At 42.4% G+C, this 24181-nt stretch overlaps 1 protein-coding gene and 1 pseudogene across 1 annotated transcript; both read left to right on the top strand.

Annotated features, from left to right (window-relative positions):
• The first annotated feature begins 1212 nt into the window (after positions 1–1212).
• Positions 1213–4348, top strand: LOC115646854 (olfactory receptor 6F1-like). The gene has a single exon (XM_030553250.1). It carries the CDS (start codon positions 1979–1981, stop codon positions 2942–2944), a length of 966 nt encoding a protein of 321 aa, XP_030409110.1. The 5' UTR covers positions 1213–1978; the 3' UTR covers positions 2945–4348.
• A 6072-nt stretch (positions 4349–10420) lies between these two features.
• On the top strand, positions 10421–15075 carry LOC115637447 (annotated as a pseudogene).
• The last annotated feature ends 9106 nt before the right edge of the window (positions 15076–24181 follow it).

The raw sequence follows: 24181 nt of genomic DNA, 5'->3' as shown, positions 1-24181 counted from the left end.
TAATAACAGTATTGACTTTCTCTCCATGTTCAGAGGTCAGTTACTTCTACATCTGATGTGATATCATTTTTTTTCCAATTCTGGATACATCCACAGATGCAGCACAGTGAGTATGTTTTGAAAATTCTTTGAATATCTTCCCAGAATATGTAGGATTTACACACATTTAATTGAAATCAGAATGCTTTCTTGTTATTTTTATTCCTAACATTCAAATTAATACTAGTTTAGATTCCTTGAACAGAACAAATTTTGCTTTCTGATTTTCTTTTCATTGTTCATGCTGGGGGGTTTTAAACTGGGATTTTCACTAGAGTCTAAAGAAGTTAGATGAACAAATCCCACTGAAATGCAATGTATGTGGGTCCCCAATTCCCTTAGGGTTCTTTGAGAATGCCAGCCCGTGCTTCTGCATTGTGCTCACACTACAATATAAAAGTAGGTTGGACAATTTCTATTGTGTTTATAGTCAGTTTCAGATCAGTTTCACCTTTTTGCTGTCTTGCAGATTAATTTATTTACTACAAATCAGATCTGATGTCTTTAGAGAGAAAAAAAATAATTTTTTGCCATGAAGAAAAGAAAAGAAAAGAAAAGAAAAGAAAAGAAAAGAAAATGAAAAAGCTCTGTGGTCAGCACATTTCGGAAAGAAGGACACAGAGTCCATTCCATCCTGTGTACCATCAACATAATTATTTACTAAGTGGACCTCAGTTACACTTGTGAAAACATACTAAAGACAGTTCAGTTTGCAGAGGGGCTCATTAAACTGAAGAAAATGGGGTCACTCTTTGTATTAGGGCACTGTTTATAAAAGCTTTCTAAATAGGTTTGGACGGCGTAGATTTTTATCAGGAAATGTCAATAAATACTATTTCAACATATACACATAAAACGATGACAAAATATTTTCATTGATAATAATTAAAATTGATAAGTAGGAAAAGTATGGAAAATGTTGCTTGACAACTTTTCAGCATGTATGGTCATTGAATAATTATTGCCTGACGGTGCCCCACCCTTCCACCTCCATTGTCTGCCCCTGCCATAAGTTCTCATACTGTAGAAATGTAATTGATAAACATAAAATAAAAATGTTTAAAACCCATACTTCTGTACAATTGTGCAAAAATTCAAAAACAAGGCTTAAAAATAAACATTATAATCCATTGAAATTATTTAAAAAATGAATTTTTCCAAGCCTTCTTATAAGCAATTAATTGATTGCAAGTACATTAGAGACATGAGCAGCATATGCTCCAGATTGTTATAAGCGCATCATTAGAAAGCTTTCAAAATGATAATAAGTCAGGGTTGTAAGCAACATATTTTGACAGGTGGAATCAATACAAATTCCTCAAGCATTTATTAAAAGATCAATTATTTATTAATTGAACCTTATTATAAGGTCTGACCAAAATGAGAGGTGAATGGAGTCTGGAGGTCTGCGGTACTATCACAATTACCAATGGTTCAGGGGAGGTATAAGTCAAATATGAGAGTATCACCATCATCATCAACAGCGACAACAGTGGACTGTCCTTTTGTTGCTAGAGTCAGGGGCCCAAGTTGCCCACTAGAGGCCAGTCCCTTCCTTTAAGATGTCTCGAAGCAGAGATCCAAAACCAGAGGCACCCCCAGATTAATAGTCTCTTGTGAAAATATAGGCCAGGACTCCTGGGTGCTGTTTTAGGCTTGGGGCGAGGCACGTGTTCTAACAGATCAGAAAAAGGAACTGGGAATCTGGATGCCTGGGTTCTCTTCCCAGCTCTGGTAGCCAAATGGGTGCCCATCTCTGTCTAATGCCCTGAGCTGATCACATGCTGAGGGTTTCCAGCTCCCATTGAGAGCTAAATGTCCACTACATCATACAAATTGTGTTCAGAATCCTGATGTATTTGTGACTGCTCAGTTTGTTGTCTGTCAACAATGACCTGCATCTAACAAAATCACCTGTGTACTTCCTCCTCTTCCCTTTATGGTCTCATCTGTTTTGCAGGTACACCACCTGGCCCCAATGGTGAAAGGGAATCAAACCAATGTGAAAGAATTTATTCTGCGTGGGTTCCCTGGCTCTCGTTATTTGCAGATCTCACTCTTCATGCTATTCTTGTTCATGTACCTCTTGACACTCACAGGAAACATCACCATCATATCCTTAGTGGGCACCCACCGTCGCCTCCACACCCCTATGTACTACTTTCTCTGCAATCTCTCCTTCCTGGAGATCTGGTTCACCACAGCTAACATCCCAAAGATTCTTACCAATCTCATGTCCCAAAGCAAAACCATCTCCTTCCTCAGCTGCCTCCTGCAAATGTACTTTGTCTTCTCCTTAGGCTGCACTGAATTTCTACTCCTGGCTGTCATGGCCTATGATCGCTATTTGGCCATATGCCTCCCATTGCGCTATAGCTCCATCATGAACAGCACATTGTTCATTCAGTTGGCCATTGGCTCATGGGCAGGTGGCTTCCTGACTATTTCTGTGCCAGCATTTCTGATCACCAGGTTGTCCTTCTGTGGCCCTACGGTCATCAACCATTTCTTCTGTGACATAGATTCTTGGATAGAGCTCTCCTGCACAGATACGCGCCTCTTTGAGATGCTGTACATTACTATCAGCTTTATTGTCATCCTGGGCTCCTGTACAGTCACCCTGGTCTCCTACATTTACATCATCTCAACCATCCTGAGAATCCCATCTGCCCAAGGACAGAAAAAGGCCTTTTCCACTTGCTCTGCCCATCTCACCATTGTGGTTATTTTGTACAGCTGCTCCATCTTCCTTTACGTCGACCCGTCTAAACAGAATTCACTGGACATGAACAAAATTGTCTCTATCTTCAATACTATTGTGACACCATTGCTTAACCCTTTCATTTACACTCTAAGGAATAAAGAAGTCAAGGAAATCTTGAGAAAGGCTTTCAGTAGGACATGATCTTATTGTCCAATGGAAATCATTGATTTAGGCAGCCTGCGAGGGGAAATAAGGTGAACTATCAAAGTATACTAATATTAAATAAATTCTTTCTGCTATCTAAATATAATCAAATAATAATAATGGAGAATTTGGCCCAAAATTTGGAAACTATATTACTGGGACTGAGTGTCATTTAAAATAAGGCAACTTTGGATTCTTTTGACAGTGTAAACGTGCCTTAAAATGGGTGTGACTGTAATTTACAAGCTCTTAAAGACCCCTTTGCACTGCTGGAATGATGGAAAAGGATCTTCTTTTCAATGAGGATCAAGTCCTCGTTCTTTGTGTATGGAAACTAGCTTGATATGATATTTTTCTCCTTTTACCCAGATACTTGCTTCTGACATTTAGCACTCTAGCATTTTTGATGAAGCTCCACAGGCACTGAAATCACTTTGCTTGCAATCCAGAAAATGTTCGTAAGACTCTACGAAAACTTGGAGAAGACTTGGACGTGACTGGAAAGCTGTGATAATACTTTGTCACATCTGTCAACACGATTATATAAATTGGACAGCTTCTTACAATTTTTCACATGATTTTACATCTTTCTAACTCCATTACAACATTTTGACAAGGCTCTATGGTCCAGAAGCCAAAGATATTTAGGTGCTGAAATCAGGCTGGGACTTTCCAGGGAGTCTAAAGGAATTAGTCACTAAGACTTCATTCACTTTTGGTGGGATTCGTGGGCCTAACTCTCTTAGGCACCTTTAAAAATTGCATCCTAAACAACAATAAAATGTAATCATGGGTCTAGGTGTGGGTATTTTGACATGTGATGTTGACAATTTGTGTTATAACAGTTTATAAAGCTTACTTTTTTATATCTGAATGTCTACTGCCATTAGAAAAGTGCCTGGCTACTCCTCCTCCCACCCTCACCCCCTATAATTTCCCGCAACAGTGAAAATATAAATGGCTCAAAATAAAAAAAAATACTTAAAAGTAAACATTGATATTACCCATCAAATTCTGCCAAGCCAATGTATATAACTTTACCCACTCAGGGTAAAATTTGAGTCAGTGGTGCTACTCATTACAGTCTGGCCTAGTGAACTTTAGAAATTTTCTCCTTTCTCCTATAATGTTTTAATAGTGTGGATTTCATGTTGTCTTGATTAGACTGTAAACATTTTGGGGTAGGGACCACTGTTTAGTTAATTACCTAGCACAATGAGGTCCTGGTCCACGAACGCATGTCTGGGGCTCCCCAGCAGAGCTGGGTTTGTCACTTGGAAATAGTTGCTGGGATTTTCAAAGGGGCATCCAATTCCCATTGAAAATCATCATCCAGTTAGTCAGTCCCTTTGGAAATATACCTGTCTCCAAGGACTGGAGAGGAATTTGAAAAGTCATTGAATCCAGCCCCCTGCCTTCACTAGCAGGACCAAGTACTGATTTTTGCCCTAGATTCCTAAGTGGCCCTCTCAAGGATTGAGCTCACAACCCTCAGTTTAGGAGGCCAATGCTCAAACCAGTGAGCTATGCCTCCCCTCCTAAAATCCTTTTTGAGAAGCTGAATAAACCTTTTTCCATCTGAAGGCTGATCCTTCACTGGTGTGATTGGTTACTCGCATAGCAGGTTCAAAGATTAGCTCCTGCTCTAATTCTATCTCACGCCAAACTGGTGAACAGGTGTGAATAGGGAACAAGGGGTCAGGCGGTGCGCCGGAAGTGGGTGTGCCCATGGATGGGACTCCTGCCATCCAACCCTCAGTCCACAAATTGCACTGGAAACAATCCCTATGTATTGGGCTACTCCTGCTCCATTGAAGGAATAAATGAAGATTCACTCCTGAGGTCAATGGATGGAGGGCTATGTTTCGAAAGGAATTTAGATGCCTAAAGATGGGCATGGACACTTAGCCACCTAACTTCCATTGCAATCAATGAGAGTTAGGTGTCTAAATGCCTTAGAGGAGCTGAGCCTTAATGGGATTTTCAAAAGTGCCTATTCAAGTTAGCCACCTACCATCCAATGGGAGTTAGGCACCTCATCAGTTTAGGTGCTTTGGAAAATCCCACTAGGCTACATCTTTGTGTGCCTAAACACCTTTGGAAATCTGGCCTCAGTGTTTACAAAATCAAAGTGTGAGTGGGCACCTTGAGGTCTGGTTGCTGTTGCTCCTGCAGAGGATGTCTGGTGCATGAGGTGGGAATGACAGATGCTTTGTGCTTTATTTTATTTTCCTGTGTTTCCAGACAGTGATACACTTTCAAACTCGATTGACTCAGGGAAACAAATCTTCTGAAAAAGGAAAGGGTTTTTTTAGCACTTATTTTAAGAAAGTAAATGTAAAGCATCTTTAAGAAGGAAGCGCAGTGTCTACTAGATTGCAGCCCAGGGCAAGAAAATGAAAAACTGGCATCTACAGTCTCTGATTTCTCAGGTCAAATTGGAGCAGATCCCCAGCAGGTGTAAACTAGCATTGCTCAATTCAAATCAGTGCTGATTTACACAAGGAGAGGATCCGGGCTATATGGTTTGACAAAGGTTGTGATTCTCTCAGCTTCTCTGAAAATCAGACTCATACTGTGTACATATGGGGCAAGATTCTGATCAGTGGAGTGATACCTGTGTCAAACCAGTGCAAGTGAGTGGATTATCTGGCTCAGACGCTCTGCTTTGTGTTAGATCCACTAATATTTAGGGAGAATTTTCCATTGAACTAACAGCAGGGAAAGGAGACTATAAAATGGCTCCAATAATGCCAACACGAGTCTGAGAGAGAGAGTGTGGGGGTGGGAGATATTTACCTGGAGTCACACAAACCAAAAACATAGAAGTGAATCAGAAATGCAGGCCTAGAGCCTCAAAGGTATTTAGGTACCTTATTCCTACTGATTTCAATGAGAGTTAAATGCCTAAATACCTTGAGGATCTGGGCCACAGTTATTTGGTGTAAGCTACATCCAGTTTCCCTCTGACTGGGAACATGTCTCCTCAGGATGAAATGCAGAGACAAAATTTCTCAATACTTTAAATGACTGCTTCTTGGAGCAGCTGGTACGGGAACCCATAAGGGGAGAGGCAATTCTCGATTTAGTCCTGAGTGCAGGAGTTAGACCAAGAAGTAACTATAATAGGACTGCTTGGGAATAGTGACCATAGTATAATAACATTAAACATCCCTGTGATGGGAAGAATATATCAACAACCCAACACTGTGGCATTTAATTTCAAAAAGGGGAACCACGCAGAAATGAGGGGGTTAGTTAAACAGAAATTAAAAGATACAGTGACTAAAGTGAAATCCCTGCAAGCTGCATGGGTGCTTTTTAAAGACACCGTAATAGAGGCCCAACTTCAATGTACACCACAAATTAAGAAACACAGTAAAAGAACTAAAAAAGAGCCACCATGGCTTAATAACCATGTAAAAGAAGCAGTGAGAGATAAAAAGACTTCCATTAAAAAGTGGAAGTCAAATCATAGTGAGGTAAATAGAAATGAGCATAAACACTGCCAAATTAAGTGTAAAAATATAGTAAGAAAAGCCAAAGAGGCATTTGAAGACCAGCTAGCCAAAAATTCCAAAGGTAATAATAAAATGTTTTTAAGTACATCAGAAGCAGGAAGCCTGCTAAACAAGTAGTGGGGAAGCTGGATGATTGAGATACAAAAGGAGCACTTAAAGATGATAAAGTCATTGCAGAGAAACTAAATGGATTCTTTGCTTCAGTCTTCATAGCTGAGGATGTTAGGGAGATTTTCAAATTGGAGCCGGCTTTTGTAGGTGAGAAATCTGAGGAACTGTCACAGATTGAAGTGTCACTAGAGGAGGTTTTGGAATTAATTGATAAACTCAACATTAACAAGTCACTGGGACCAGATGGCATTCACCCAAGAGTTCTGAAAGAACTCAAAGGTGAAGTTGCACAACTATTAACTAGGGTCCTTAAAATCGGCCTCTGCACCCAATGATTGGAAGATACCTAATGTAACGCCAATATTTAAAAAGGTCTCTAGAGGTGTTCCTCGCAATTACAGACCAGTAAGTCTAATGTCAGTACCGGGGAAATTAGTCGAAACAATAGTAAAGAATAAAATTGTCAGACACTTAGAAGAACATAAATTGTTGCGCAAAAGTCAACATGGTTTCTGTGTCTTATTAATCTATTAGAGTTCTTTGAAGGGGTCAACAAACATGTGGAAATCTACTTAGATTTCCAGAAAGCCTTTGATAACGTCCCTCACTAAAGGCTCTTACATAAATTAAGTTGTCATGGGATAAGAGGGAAGGTTCTTTTATGGATTGAGAACTGGTTAAAAGACAGGGAATAAAGAGTAGGAATAAATGGTAAATTCTCTGAATGCAGAGGGGTAACTAGTGGTGTTCCCCAAGGGTCAGTCCTAGGACCAATCCTATTCAACTTATTCATAAATGATCTGGAGAAAGAGATAAACAGTGAGGTGGCAAAGTATGCAGACAATACTAAACTGCTCAAGATAGTTAAGTCCAACACAGACTGTGAAGAGCTTCAAAAAGATCTCACAAAACTAAGTGATTGGGCAACAAAATGGCAAATGAAATTTAACGTGGATAAATGTAAAGTAATGCACATTGGAAAAAATAACCCCAGCTATACATACAATATGATGAGGGCTAATTTAGCTACAACGAATCAGGAAAAAGATCTTGGACTCATCGTGGATAGTTCTATGAAGATGTCCATGTAGTGTGCAGAGGCGGTCAAAGAAGCAAACAGGATGTTAGGAATCATTAAAAAGTGGATAAAGAATAAGACTGAGAATATATTATTGCCCTTATATAAATTGATGATAAGCCCACATTTTGAATACTGCGTACAAATGTGATCTCCTGATCTCAAAAAGGATATCCTGATACTAGAAAAGTTTCAGAGAAGGGCAACTAAAATGATCAGGGTTTTGGAATGGGTCCCATATGAGGAGAGATTAAAAGCTAGGACTTTTTCAGCTGGGAAAAGAGGAGACTGAGGGGGGTATGATACAGGTATATAAAATCATGAGTGATGTGGAGAAATTAGATAAGGAAAAGTTCCTTATTTATTCCCATAATACAAGAACTAGAGGTCACCAAATGAAATTTATGGGCAGTAGATTTAAAACAAATTAAAGGAAGTTATTTTTCACGCAGCGTACAGTCAACTTGTGGACCGCCTTTCCTGAGGAGGTTGTGAGGGCTAGGACTATAACAGTGTTTAAAATAGAAGTGGATACATTCATGGAGGTTAAGTCCATTAATGGCTATTAGCCAGGATGGGTAAGGAATGGTGTCCTTAGCTTCTGTTTTTCAGAGGGTGGTGATGGATGGCAGGGGAGAGATCATTTGATCATTACCTATTAGGTTCACTCCCTCTGGGGCACCTGGCATTGGCCACTGTCAGCAGACAGGATACTGGGCTGGATGAACCTTTAGCCTGACCCAATATGGCCATTCTTATGTTTTTAAAACACCACATAAGAGCTAAGTATTATTGTCATTCTTTGGCCGGCAAAAGAATATGTCTCATTCTGCTCTGTTGTTCAGCCAACTCTTTTTGGGACAAAATCCAAGAATAATCGATGGAGATTTGACACAAGGCACGAGCATGTGAAAGTTGTTCAGAATTCAGTGCAGAGGAACTCTATGACGGTAGGTGTATGAGTTCACAAAACCCACATGGGGACACAGGAATTTGAGGACTGGCCCTTGAGTTATTTATTTAATGACTCCACAAGCAATGCACTCAAAGTTCCTGAGAAAGTCTGTGGATTTCTCTGAAGAACATGTCCCAAGGCTACCTCTGAGCAGATGAAATAAGCCTCCCTGAAGCAAACACTTTTATATTGCCTGAACAGAGGAATTAAGAAGACAGTAGCATACACGATATAGATTGTTTATTTTCAGTTATAGGTATATAAAGAGATACGCAAACAATCTATTAAGGATTGATGGTTGACTCCGTTAGGGCAGGCTGAGAGCTAGAACATTTTAACAAGTTTCAAAAAATGTGTGTTAGAGAAACAGCATTATTTCCTGGGGGGGGGAGGTGTTTTGTTTTTTGTTTTTGTTTTTTTAAATAATAACGGTATTGGTTTTCTCTCCATGTTCAGAGATCAGTTTCCTCTACCTCTGACATGATATCATTCCCTTCCCCCAGTCCCCCCAGTTCTGGATACATCCACAGATTGAACACAGTGAGTATGTTTTGAAAATTCTTTGAATATTTTCCCCAGAATAGGTAGTATTTACACACGTTTTAGTGAAATCAGAATGTTTTCTTGTTATTATTAATTCTAACATTTAAATTAATACTAGTTTAGATTCCTTGAACAGAACAAATTTTGCTTTCTGATTTTCTTTTCATTGTTTGTGCTGAGGGTTTATTAAGCTAGGATTTTCATCACAGTCTAAAGGAGTTAGATGCTACTGAAATGCAATATATGTGGGTTCCCAATTCCCTCAGGGTTCTTTGAGAATGCCAGCCTGTGCTTCTGCATTGTGCTCACACTACTGTACAAAAAGCTGGTTAGACAATTTCTATTGTGTTTATAGTCAGTTTCGGATCAGTTTCACCTTCTTGCTGTCTTGCAGAAATATTGTAGTTTTGTAAATAATGCAGACTCAACACTTTGCAAAATAAAACAGTCTTCCCCCTTGTTTACTACAAATCAGATCTGATGTCTTTAGAGAGAAAAAATTATTTTTTTCGAAGAAGAAAAGAAAAGAAAAAGAATGAAAAAGCTCTGTAGTCAGCACATTTCAGAAAGAAGGACACAGAGTCCATTCCATCCTGTGTACCATCAACATAATTATTTACTAAGTGGACCTCAGTTACACTTGTGAAAACATACTGAAGACAGCGCAGTTTGCAGAGGGGCTCATTAAACTGAAGAAAATGGGATCACGCTTTGTATTAGGGCACTATTTATAAAAGCTTTCTAAATAGGCTTGGACGGCTTAGATTTTTATCGGGAAATGTCAATAAATCCTATTTCACCATACACACAGACACCAATGAAAAAATATTTTCGTTGATAATAATTGAAATTGATTGGTAGGCAAAGTAAGGCAAATATTGCTTGAGAACTTCTCAGTGTGTGTGGTTATTGAATAATTATTGCCTGACAGTGCCCCACCCCCTCATCCTCATTGTCTGCCCCTGCCATAAGTTCTCACACTGTGGACATTTAATTGATAAACATAAAATAAAAATGTTTAAAACCCATACTTCTGCACAATTGTGCAAAAATTCAAAAACAAGGCTTAAAAATAAACATTATTATCCATTGAAATTATTTAAAAAATGAATGTTTCCAAGCCTTCTTATAAGCAGTTAATAGATTACAAGTACATTATAGACATAAGCAGTATATGTTCCAGATCGTTCTAAGCACATCATTAGAAAGCTTTACAAATGATTATAAATCATGTTTGTAAGCAGCATATTTTGACAGGTGGAATCAATACAAATTTGTCAAGCATTTGTTAAAACATCAATTATTTATTAATTGAACCTTATTATAAAGTATGACCAAAAAAAGAGGTGAATGGACTCTGGAAGTCTGTGGTATCATCACGATTACCAATGGTTCAGAGGAGGTATAAGTCAAATATGAGAGTAGCACCATCATCATCAACAGCGACAACAGTGGACTGTCCTTTTGTTGCTAGAGTCAGGGGCCCAAGTTGTGCACTAGAGGCCAGGCCCTTCCTTTAAGATGTCTCAAAGCAGAGATCCAAAACCGGAGGCACCCCCAAATCAATAGTCTCTTTTGAAAATATAGACCAGACTCTTGAGTGCTGTTTCTGGCTTGGAGTGACGAGTGTGTTCTAACAGCTCGGAAAAAGAATCTGGGAATCTGGATGCCTGGGTTCTCTTTCCAGCTCTGGTAGCCCATCTCTGTCTAATGCCCTGACCTGATCACGTACTGAGGGTTCCCAGTTCCCACTGAGAGTTAAATGTCCACTGCACCATACAAAATGTGTTCAGAATCCTGAGATATATGTGATGGCTCAGTTTGTTGTCTGTCAACAATGACCTGCATCTAACAAAATCACTTGTGTATTTCTTCCTCTTCCCTTTATGGTCTCATCTGTTTTGCAGGTACACCACCTGGCCCCAATGGTGAAGGGAAATCAAACCAATGTCAAGGCATTTATTCTGCTTGGGTTCCCTGGCTCTCATTATTTGCAGATCTCACTCTTCATGCTATTCTTGTTCATATACCTCCTGACACTCACAGGAAACATCACCATCATATCCTTAGTGGGGACCCACAGTTGCCTCCACACCCCTATGTACTACTTCCTCTGCAATCTCTCCTTCCTGGAGATTTGGCTCACCACAGCTAACATCCTCAAGACTCTTACCAATCTCGTGTCCCAAAGCAAAACCATCTCCTTCCTCAGCTGCCTCCTGCAAATGTACTTTGTATTCTCCCTAGGATGCACTGAATTTCTACTCCTGGCCGTCATGGCTTATGATCCCTATTTGGCCATATGCCACCCATATAGCTATAGCTCCATCATGAACACCACCTTGTCCACTCTGTTGGCCACTGGCTCATGGGTAGGTGGCTTCCTGACTATTTCTGTGCCGGCATTTCTGATCACTATGTTGTGCTTCTGTGGCCCTGGAGTCATCAACCATTTCTTCTGTGACATAGATTCTTGGATAGAGCTCTCCTGCACAGACACATGCCTCTTTGAGATGGTGTACATTACTATCTGCTTTATTGTTATCCTGGGCTCCTGTTCAGTCACCCTAGTCTCCTACATTTACCTCATCTCCACCATCCTGAGAATCCCATCTGCTCGATCTTCCTGTACATCGAGCCTTCTAAACAGAACTCACTGGACATGAACAAAATTGTCTCCATCTTCAATACTATTGTGACACCATTGCTTAACCCTTTCATTTACACTCTAAGGAATAAAGACGACAAGGAAATCTTGAGAAAGACTTTCAATAGGACATGATCTTATTGTCCAATGGTCTGGCTATCAGTGATTTAGGCAGCCAGCGAGGTGAAATCAAGTGAACCATCAAAGCATATGAATATTAAATAAATTCTTTGAGTTATCTAAATAAATAGCAATATTTGGCTTAGAATTTTGGAAAATATATTAATGGAACTGAGCCTCTTTTACAATAAGACAACTTTCAATTCTTTGGCAGTGTAAACAGGCCTTAAAATGGGCGTGACTGTAATTTACAAGCTCTAAAGACCTCTTTACACTGCTGGAATGATGGAAAGGGGTCTTCTTTTCAATAAGGATCAGGTCCTCGTTCTTTGTGTATGGAAACAAGCCCGATATGATATATTTCTCCATTTTACCCAGAGCTCCACAAGCATTGAAATCACATTGCTTACAATCCAGAAAATGTTGATAAGACTCTCTGAAAACTTGGAGAAGACTCAGACGTGACTGGAAAGCTGTGATAATACTTTGTCACATCTATCAACAAGATGATGCAAATTGGACAGCTTCTTACAATTTTTCACATGATTTGACATCTTTCTAGCTCTATTACAACATTTTGACAAGGATCTATGGTCCAGAAGCCGAAGGCGTTTAGATGCTAAAATCAGTCTGGGACTTTCCAGGGAGTCTAAAGGAATTAGGCACCAAGACCTCGTTAAATTTTGATGCATTCTGTGGGCCTAACTCTCTTAGTTAGCACCTTTAAAAATTGCAACCTAAACAACAATAAAATATAATCCTGGGTCTAGGTGTGGATATTTTGACATGTGATGTTGACAATTTGTATTTTAACAGCTTATAAAGCTTAACTTTTTGAATCTGAATGTCTATTGCCATTAAATAATTGCCTGGCCACTTCTCCTCCCACCCCCACTCCCTTTTTTTTTCCATAACTGTGAAAATTAAAATTAAAAAAAATACTTAAAAGTAAACCATGATATTACCCATCAAATTATGCCAAGCCAATGTATAATTTTACCCACTCAGGGTAAAATTTAAGTCCGTGGTGCTACTAATGTGAGTAAGATCAATACAGTCTGGCCTAGTGAACTTCAGAGATTTTCCGCTTTCTCCTATAATGTTTTTATACTGTGGATTTCATGTTCTCTTAATTAGACTGTAAACTATTTGGGATAGGGACCATTGTTTGGTTAATTACCTAGCACAATGGGGTCTTGGTCTACGAATGCATGACTGGGGCTCCCTGGCAAAGCTGGGTTTGTCACTGGGAAATAGTTGCTGGAATTTTCAAAGGGGCATCCAATTCCCATAGAAAATCATGATCCAGTTAGTCAGCCCCTTTGGAAAACCCTTTTGAGAAGTTGAATAAACCTTTTCCCATCTGAAGTATGATCCTTCGCTGGTCTGATTTGTTACTGGCATAACAGGTTCAAAGACAGATTGGGTCCTAATCCTATCCTACGCCAAACTGATGAACAAGTCTAAATAGGGAACAAGGGATTAGGCGGTGGGCCAGAAGGGGGTGTGCCTATGGGCAGGACTCCTGCCATCCAATCCTTAGTCCACAAATTGAGTACACTGGAAACAATCCCTATGTATTGGACTACTTCTGCTCCATTGAAGAAATAAATGAAGATTCTCTCCTGAGGTAAATGGATGGAAGGTTATGTTTCAAAAGGAGTTTAGGTGCCTAAAGATGTGCACGGACACTTAGCCACCTAACTTCCATTGCAATCAATGAGAGTTAGGTGTCTAAATGCCTTTGAGGAACTGAGCCTTAATGGGATTTTCAAAAGTGCCTATTCAAGTTAGCCACCTACCATCCAATGGGAGTTAGGCACCTCATCAGTTTAGGTGCTTTGGAAAATCCCACTAGGCTGCATCTTTATGTGCCTAAACGCCTTTGGAAATCTGGCCTCAGTGTTTACAAAATCAAAGTGTGAGTGGGCACCTCAAGGTCTGGTTTCTGTTGCTCCTGCAGAGGATGTCTGGTGCATGAAGAGGGAATGACAGATACTTTGTGCTTTATTTTATTTTCCTGTGTTTCAAGACAGTGATACACTTTCAAACTCGATTGACTCAGGGGAATATATCTTCTGAAAAAGGATAGCGTTTTTTTTAGCACTTATTTTAAGAAAGTAAATGTAAAGCATCTTTAAGAAGGAAACACAGTGTCTACTAGATTGCAGCCCAGGGCAAGAAAATGAAAAACTGTCATCTACAGTCCCTGATTTCCTAGGTCAAATTGGGCCAGATCCCCAGCAGGTGTAAACTAGCATTGCTCAATTCAAATCAGTGCTGATTTACACAAGAAGAGGATCCGGGCCATGTGGTTTGACCACGGTTGTGATTCTCTCAGCTCCTCTGAAAATCAGACACATGCTATGTACACATGGGGCAAGATTCTGATCAGTGGAGTTATATCTGTGTCAAACCAGTGCAAATGAGTGGATGATCTGGCTCAGACGCTCTGTTCTGTGTTAGATCCACTAATATTTAGGGAAAATTTTCCATTGAACTAACAGCAGGGAAAGGAGACTATAAAATGGCTCCAATAATGTCAGCATGAGACTGAGGGAGAGAGGGTGGGGGTGGGAGATATTTACCTGGAGTCACACAAACCGAAAACATAGAAGTGAATCAGAAATGCAGGCCCAGAACCTCAAAGGTATTTAGGTACCTAATTCCCACTGATTTCAATGTGAATTAAGTGCCTAAATACCTTGAAGATCTGGGCCACAGTTCTTAAATAGTTATTTTGTGTAAGCTACATCCAGTTAAAAACAGTGGAGCTTCACTGTATTTACTCAAGTTATAGCAAGTGAAATCCAATAGTCTTGAAATAAAGTTCAGAATCTGGCTCTAAATCCATTGATTTAAGAGAGATAACTCTAGATTTACGTTGAGGTAACTGAGGTCAGAATTCAGACTTAATTCCATTGTCTTTACTGGGGTGACTCCGTGTTTATACTGGGATAATTGAGATCAGAAACTGGCCACAAACCCTGATTAGAATGAAGTACATTGGGTCCCCTTGAAAATGTGACAGTTTTGACTTACATAAATACATAAATGTAGTTGTGTCGGTCCCAAGATATCAGAGTGACAAGGTGGGTGAGGTGATATCTTTTATAGGGCCAACTTCTATTGGTGAGAGAGACAAGCTTTGGAGCCGCACAGAGCTCTTCTTCAGGTCGAAGAAAGAAAGAAAGACAAAAAGAAAGTGCTTCTCCAGCCTTTATCTGTTATATTTAGGCTTTTTGGGCCATAGACTCTCTTTAGTTTCATCTTAAGCACAGAGACTGGCATTTTGTTGGTCCTTAGCAGATGACTGATAGTAACAATCTTCTGTAATTTGGGGACTGAAGAGTTTAACACGTTTTCATATTTTGGCCTACAAATTTATTCTCATTGTGAGCTCCACTGTAAAAAGTATTGGAAAGTTCCACAGACGCGACAATAACTTATCGTAACAAATGTTGATGGAAAAAGGTACGACGGAAAGGCTGAATTTGTCCAAACAGAAAGGTGTCCTGATATAACTCCAGGACTGTGTTAAGATCATGCCTGGTAATTAAGACAGTGTGAGTTTGATAATTCAGTGAACCAAAATGGTTGCACCACAAACTAGGCCTAACTGGTGGACAAAAAAAAAAGGTGGATCGTCCTAATTCTGAGCAATGTCCTGACTAGATCTAGATGGAGAGAGGAAGCCAGATGACACTGCCACTAGCTCCAGTTAAATCCCAAATACAACCTGAGATATGAGATTCTCTCTCTCCTTGTGATGTGTCCTTTTTTCTTCCCCCACCTTATTTCTTCTCTTTCCTATCTTTCTCCTTTTCCCTCCTGTCTAATGAGATTCTGGCTTAGCTAGCCAAGATAGTATCTTTTCCAACACGACTGTAGACTTGCCCCCCTCCATGGGATTCTGCTCTCTCTGAAACTATCAACCATCCTACTCAAGTAAACTGGGTTACAAGGAATGCAAGTCAGTGTATATACAGTATGAGCATAATAAAATGTATGTAGAGCCACATAAATAATAAGGTGCAATGCTTCATTGGTCCCAACGTGATGGACTATATGGGAAGCTCACAGTCTATTGATCTTAACAAGGAGAAAGTTAATAGGTGACTTGATGACAGTCCGTAAGTAAATAGTGAGGAAATTTCTGACCAAAGAAGACTTTTTAGTCTGGCAGAAAAAGATCCATTGGTTGGAAACTCAAGCTAGAAACAAGTTACATTTTTTTTAACAGTGTAGCCTATAGGGTGGTGAGGTTAAGAAATAAGTAGAGGTTAGATTTTGGGTCGAAGTTAGTCCAAGTGTAGAGGAAGATGGGAACATGAAATTGCTAGTGTGAGAGATCAGAGACAAGTTGCAGACAGAGTGGTATGGGAAAGTAAGAGTTTTCAAGGACATTGATCAGGACTATGTTTCAGTTATAACAGGTTTAAGCAAGGTTTTTAATCAATGTTTTTGAGAATTGTTAAGAATATTTTACTAAAATGCTACCTATATTGATAGTATGGGAAGAACATTGGTGCAGATGTTAATTTAAATAATGTGTAATGTAAACAGCCAATATGAAGGTGGTGGATATATAATTATGGTAAAGGACAGTTTAATGTTAAGTAGGATTATCATATAGTACAAAATGAGTAGTCTTGCTGGATTGTACAGATCTGCAATTAACATCTAAAAGGTACCCATCACTCTCTTCTAAGTAAACTGATCACCCATTGATATACCCATCCATTTTTGAGTGTAAGTGTAATTGTAGGATTGTGTAAGTGGTAACTGCATGCTTGTTTGCTTAACTAATCATTTTTCTTTTTAATAAAGATTGGTTGTATCAGCCAAAGTGTTGCCTAGGGGATCCTCTACTAAATAAATTTTCTGTAACCTACCTAGAGGCTCGAACCTGCAAACTAAGTTGGGTTTTATTTCATCCTTACTTTTAACTATTTAATATTAATTGGGACATTTCAACATAAAGGCTATAACTGTGTGTAATTAACCATCAGAACAACTTATTAGGAGATGCAGTGGATAATCCATCATTTGGAGTCTTTAAATCAAGACTGGCTGTTTCTTTTGAAAAGATCCGCTATAACTCAAAAACAAGATATGGTGTCTCAGTTTCCCTAATTCTAAAATTGAAGCTTTTACTTTGTGACTTAGGAAGGAAGGAAGAGATTAGGTTCATCTGCTCTTGCGAGACTTCCCCACAGGGAGCTGAGATTGGGGTGAACACAGTGACCCAAACCAGCCTTTGTGAAGCCAAGCATGATTTAATCTGAACAGCAGGAATCAAAGCGTAACACAACAGCTGACATGTATCTGTGTGACGTGAAGCTTAGATAGGTTTAGCTTATCCAGACGACTGGTTCTGGGGGGAACAGTCTGTATCCCTGCAGCCTCTGCATCCCTCTCTCCTAAGCTCCAGCTGCTCAGATTTTCAACCACTCCCAAAGTTCCTTGTTTCAGTTTCCCACCTGTTGGTCCTCCCGTCCATGGTTACCAGCCCATGCTGAACCCAGCATGGTGCAGGTAACACTTCAAGGGCACTGATTCCAGGGCTGTCTTTAAAGTACCAGAAAACAAGGAGATATCAGGCATTATTGTCTGCTTCCCAGCCTACATAGTCTCTGGTCCTATTGGAACTAACCTCCTGGCAGCCATCTAGCAAGCCCCACAATAATGATCAGACACGTCGAACATATAATATTCATAATATAGCACAGACAACTCACGTGTCCCTTACACTCCTTTCCCATGTTCATTCGAATGTTGAGAAGCTGGGACTTGGTTGCTGACTTGCAGATCCTTTTAGATGACATTGCTGCCTAATTATATGCCTTTTTTCCCATTCACTGAAGATTATATCATTGTGATGGTTTTCTTCCCAACCCTTTTGTGGATTGCTTTGACTCCCTCAGTGAGAAGACATAATAACACCTTCTGCTACCATTTTGAAATGTCTGTTGCATAAACAAAATTAGCGTCTGAACCTCAAGAGGGTTCTTAATTTGGTAAAGCTTTAATGACAAAAAGGCACTGGAGAAAAGTTCCAGTTCTTTCTTTCCTTCTGTTCTTAAAGAAACAGACAATGAAAGTACAAAAAGGTAACTAGTATCAGAGGAGTAGCCGTGTTAGTCTGGATCTGTAAAAGCAGCAAAGAATCCTGTGGCACCTTATAGACTAACAGACGTTTTGGAGCATGAGCTTTCTTGGGTGAATACCCACTTCGTCAGATGCATGTCTGACGAAGTGGGTATTCACCCATGAAAGCTCATGCTCCATAACGTCTGTTAGTCTATAAGGTGCCACAGGATTCTTTGCTGCTTTTACAAAAAGGTAACTGTGATTTGTAAATAGTTTCAAACACTGCACGCTACATGGGATCTCCAATATAGAGGTATGCTCAAACCTAATTTTAAAGTCCAGCCTGAACATGACTAGGCCACAGTCAATCCAAATCTGACGCCAGTCCGAGAGTGTCAAGTTGTTTTCAGACCTGACCTGACCCAAACCCAACATTTATAGACGGATTCTGTTGGGTTCAGTTTTCCTTAAACAGTGCACTGAGGTTTGGGGTGGGGTGTGTGCCAAGGAGACTGGGGTGCAGAGAGAGCTCAGGCCGTGCCCAGGACTCTGGAAGAGGTGGATGTGGAGTTGGGCAGTGGGGAAGACCCCCACCTTGGCCTCAGAAACACACGGAAGGCTGAGAAAGCAGTGGGGTCAGGGAACCTGTGGTGTGTTGTTGTCCCCACTTCCCTGCCCTGACCACCCATAACTGCTGCCTGCCCGGCTCCTTGCTACCCAATGCCTGCTCTTGCTTTTGCACAATTGGCAGCAGGTCCTGCCCTGGAGGGAAAACAGCCCTCTGCCCTGTTCCCAAAATAATGGGGCTCTGCTCAGCCTCCCCTTCCCCGCCTACCCCACCTCCAGCCCCTGCCTCCATGCACCCCTTCTCCCAGGCTCTGAGTGGGCTAGGCTAGTGTCAGAGCTGGGGCTGGGTTACACCATCTTACAGTTTGAGTTTTCATACCAAACCCAAACCTGACATTTGTGAAACCCTTCTGCCCATCTGAGTTGGCAGCAACAAGGGCCGGGTTCAGTATCCAGGGGTTTTGTTTCAATAACAGTGCAAAACCGGCTCGATCCCCCACCTAGTGACCTGGGACAATTACATAGCACCCCTGAGGAAGTGGGTATTCACCCACAAAAGCTCATGCTCCAAAACGTCTGTTAGTCTATAAGGTGCCACAGGATTCTTTGCTGCTTTTACAGATCCAGACTAACACGGCTACCCTCTGATACATAGCACCCCTTGGGCACCTTTAGGAGGCAATACTTCCCCTCTCGCAAACATGGAGTCTGAGTGTAGCAAAAGCCTTTTAATAAAGGAGGCAAACAATGCGGCATTATGTTGGGGAAACACCACAAACAGGATTCATAACATAGACCATGAGTAAAAGACCCACCCCCTAGTAAGTTTGGCAGTGTCCTTTTCCTCTCAGGGTCTTAAGTCCAGCAACACTAAAAAAATCACCCAAAGCCCCAAAAGTCCAACACTCCAAAAGTCTCTTGAGTCCAGCAACACCAAAATCACCCAAAAGTCCAGCAAACCAAAGTCTCTGTCCCTGGTCGGTGCAGACCCAAAGTTCAAAAGTTTATCTGCAGCGTTTTACCTCCCAGCCTGGGTGGAAATGCCCCCCTTCCAGCAGGGGTGTTAAGGAGCACCTTACATGGTCCAAGGCCAACTGCCCCCCCTCTCCATGGGATTCTACTACAGTCTTCACTGTGAGCCACTCCGCTCTACCAGGCTTCCTGTGAGCCACTCCAGCTGTCCCGCCAACTGTTCCACTCCACCAACTGCTCAATCATATATTTTCAGCCTCCCCTCTCCCACTACTTAACATAGCACTCAATGATTTCAGCTCTTTAGTGAATTCAGCTTGCAATAGGGTGAGCCCCAGTGCTAGTGCACCATTGGCCCAAGGTGAATTCAGCTCACAGTCTGTAACTACACTCCTAATAGAATCAAGATTAGCTCTGATATTCCACAGTGAAGTAAGAGGGAAAGAAGAAAATGCAATAGGCATTTCAGGCCTTCAAAAGGTTCCCAGGCCATCAGGTACAAATACCTGTCCCCAGCCTTTCTCTCTGTTCACTGGGTTTTGTAACCCATGTCCCTTGTCTAGTGAGTGCTACTTAGTTGATGGCGAGTCCCTTCTTCATAAAATGCTAAGTACAGTTCTACCGCCCTTGATTCACATAATCAGAGTAACAACACTTTATTCTTCCTGCCCCAATAACAGAGAAACTAGGGATCCCATAGCAGTCAAAGTGGACAGTTGGCCTGCCGTGGGCTCAGACTAAGCAGCGTGGGTGTGCCTATGCAAACAAGATCAGCCCCTGAAGTTCTTTTCCGCAACTTGCCACAATTCACCACCAGATGTCAAGGTAGAGCTCATCCTGGCTCTTCTTACATTTGTAATTGGGTCCCCTTCGGCTTGGGTCAGGTTGACCGTCTCTACTTCGACTAAACCTTCAGTACATTAGAGGTCCTCATTCATCTCTTATTTCAGTCACTTGGGTCACCTTATGGGAAACTGCGCTTTGGAAAGTCATTGCTTTGCTTCTGACCCTTCCCAAGGATCCTTGCTCCTTGGGTAGTAGATATGGGGTTGAAAATGGGAGATATTGCTGCATGAAGCAGGGAAAGGACCTTGTTTAAATCTGGTGACTGTTTCTTATAGAGGCCCCAGAGACCATTATGATGGTCTCTGGTGGGGTGGAATAGGCCCAGAGGCCTCCTGCTTGAACCCTCAGGGTCCTGCCACCAGGGGTGGCTCTAGACATTTTGTTGCCCTAAGCACGGCAACATGCCGCGGGAGGCACTCTGCCAGTTGCCGGGAGAGTGGAAGGTGACTCCGGTGGACCTCCCGCAGGCGTGCCTGCGAGAGGTCCACTGGAACCGTGGGACCAGCGGACCCTCCACAGGCTCGCCTGCAGGAGGTCCACCAGACCCGTCTGTCACCCTCCCGACAATCGGCAAAGCGTCCCCCGCGGCGTGCTAGCCCAAGCACATGCTTGGCATGCTGGGGCCTAGAGCTGCCCCTGTCTGCCACACCCGTCCCAGGAAAGAAGCTGTAGAGTGGTCTTCCAAGTAGGCTAGAGTTGCTGTGGGGAAAGCAGGCAATCAGAGGCTGCAGGGAGTAACCAACCAGAGCCCAGGAGGGCCATATAAAATGAGCTGCAGAACTAGATACAGTCAGTTCCTTGTTGGAGCCAGTGGAGTGCAGATGAGGGCTCCTGGCTGGCCAAGGGGAACTGCAACACAACGGGCAGTTCAATGCTGGCAGGGACCAGGGAAGCGAGGAAGAGGTCCTGGATGGCTACTGGGTCTGAACTTAGAAGAGCCTGAGCTAAGGCTAAGGCATCAATGGCAGGTGGGGCTGAAGGGAAGTGGCCCAGGGAACTGAAGACAGTTTTGCTAAAGAGACATGGTGGCATAGGACTGCTATTCTTAGGGTCCTTGGGCTTGGGCCCAGAGTAGTGGGTGGATCTGGGTCCCCCGCATAGGCCACTGAAGAAGGGCCTACAGTTGGACAGCATTAACCCCCAAGTAGGTGACTGAACTGTCATGAGGCCCAGCTGCCTGGAGAACTGGGACCAGAACAGATTAAGAGGGTGAAACTATTGCCTCCTCCCTTTGGGTATGGCCCGATACCAGGGCCGGGACTGTTTAAAGACTGCAGACATAAACGACCAGAAGGGGATGCCCATCAGAGGTGGGAGCTACGCCGTTACATGGTCCCATAGGAAACAGAAAAAACCTGGAGGTGTGAAGAGCAGGTGGAGAAGACTTTTCTCTTCTCTGAATTGGAAGTGATCCTTTGGGTTATCAAGATGATCCTAAAGTAGGAAGCTAGGGTTAGTAGAAGTTGTACCACCATGTTACTGAAAAACAACTAAAGCAACCAAAAGAGGTTAACAACTGAGTGAAGGAAATTAAACATTTTTTTCAGTGTTAAAAGTTACAGCATGTTCTTAACATTGGTGCGTTTGATAACGGCACCAACGAGGAGGTATTCAGATAATCCAAGCAAGATGCACTCTTGCATCAGTTGGGAATAAGATGGCTGCAATTATGGCGTGGTCATGTCTGCCGTGCAGCAGAAACTGTGCTTTGACATAAAGTTTAGAGAGCTGAGGTTGAAGGAAGCAGCGGCGTGGCTGAGGGCCGTAACTAGCAGCGCTTGAAGTGGGATGGAGAAGCACAAGTCCCCTGGACTCGCACCAAGCAGGGGTTTACTTTTTTATTTTTATTTATTTTACTTTTTATTTCAAGTTTTAAATTTTATTTTTAAATGTTTTTTAAAAATATATTATTTAATTTACTTTATATTTCTTTTATATTCTAGCCAGTCCCTCCTGCCAGGCCCCCGACCCCTCCCCCCCACCAGCCAGCCCCTCCAGCCAGCCCTGTCTCCACTCATCCACTCTAGCCATCCCCCCCAGCCAGGCTCCTCTCCCCTACTCTAGCTACCCCAGAGCCATAACTAAGCATTTTAGCCCTCAAGGGCAAGCAAGCGCACATATGCCTCTTAGAGGTGATGAGTGGAGGGGCCATGAAGGATCAGATCCCCCCCCCCCGATTTCTGCCTTCCATTTAGCACAGAGATTTTCAAACTGTGGGGCCTGAACACCTGGGAGCTGCCCGGCCCACTCATGCCACTGTCTCTCCATGCTATGGGAGCTGGGGTGCTGGCTCGCTTGTCCAGCAGTCCTCCCTGACCTGCTTCTTGATCCAGGCTGCCTCTGTACCACTGGGCTCTCCTGAGGCAGGGCAGGTGGCACAGCTCTGAGCTGCACATCTGACGTGCTCTTGCCTCTGGCCGAAGAAGCCTGGCACTGGCCTGAAACACCCTATGGAGCTGGCCATTGCCCATGGAGCCTGGCCGCCATGAGATGCTCCCCGAAGTGCTCCCTACTCATCCCCTTGGGCATATGCCTCTCAGCAGCTGGGTCACTCTCCCCACACTCCCTGTATGCAGAGTGGGACCCACCCCTTTCTCCCCTCGGCTTCCCTCCCTCAGCCCCATGGCTGCCAGATGCACAGTGGCACAGCTTGAGCTCTGAGCTCAGTCACACGAGCCCGGTGCCTAGCCCAGGATCTGGGGGGAGGTGGCTGCTGCAAGCAGGGCAGACTTTCTCCCACCAACTCTGGAAACTGAGACCGTGAGAATGGAGCGACCACAAGGGTTATCATATTTCAAGTTCCCAAATAGAATACACTGTATGTGTGTCCTGGAAAGGAGATATTTGGGGGGTGAGAGAAGGCATCCCAGCTGTACTCTTGATTCTACGGAAAACCAGTCTGTAATACAATCGTTGACCCACACACAAATAGATGTGCTGCAGTACAGTTGCTCCGTGATGCACAGTTGCTCCGTGATGCTCACTAAGCTGTCAGGTATCCCATACTGGTGTTGCAGTATCCACAGTGCTGATCGATATACTCAGTCAAAAGCAGCTGCAAAGTCTATAAATACAGTGTTAACCTCCTTTGGTTGCTCTAGTTGTTTTTCAGTAACATTCCACAGATCTTTGTATAAATAACTAAATAAAATAGTCATTGGAGCAGGAACAGGGGTCTCCCATCTCCCCAGGGAGTGCCCTAACAACTGGGAGACAGAGTCATTCTCACTCCGGTGCTCTGGCCCAATGGTTGGCCTTCAGCTAACTACTGGCTGTTGGGTAATTGGCTTCTGTATTACTGATGGTTTTGACCTTCATGGTGCTTTTTTGTCCTTTCAAGATGGTTGACCATTTCTTCTGTGATTTTATGCCTCTGTTAAAACTCACCTGTACTGACATCCATCTGGTTGAATTTCTGTCTTTCATAGTGTCTGCTTCTATGGATGTGGTCCCATTTCTACTAACCCTAGCTTCCTACTATAGGACCATCTTGATCATCCAAAGGATCCCTTCCAACTCAGGGAAGAGAAACGTCTTCTCCATCTGTTCCTCACACCTCCAGGTCGTTTCTGTTTCTTATGGGACCATGTAACAGCATAGCTCCCACCTCTCATGGGCGTCCCCTTCTGGTTGGGTGTTTCTGCACCATACCACCGTACCTACACTGCTCCTCCCTGGAGGCAATGGTTTCACCCTCTTAATCTGTTCTGGCCCCAGCTCTCCAGCCAGCTGGGCCTCATGACAGCTCAGTCCTCTTCTGGGAGTTTACTGCTGTCCAGTT

The sequence above is a fragment of the Gopherus evgoodei genome, chromosome 1 (assembly GCF_007399415.2).
Source record: "Gopherus evgoodei ecotype Sinaloan lineage chromosome 1, rGopEvg1_v1.p, whole genome shotgun sequence".
In the NCBI taxonomy this organism is placed as follows: domain Eukaryota; kingdom Metazoa; phylum Chordata; order Testudines; family Testudinidae; genus Gopherus; species Gopherus evgoodei.
The sequence above is the reverse complement of the archived record's forward strand: the minus strand, read 5'-3'. Positions and strand labels throughout refer to the sequence as shown.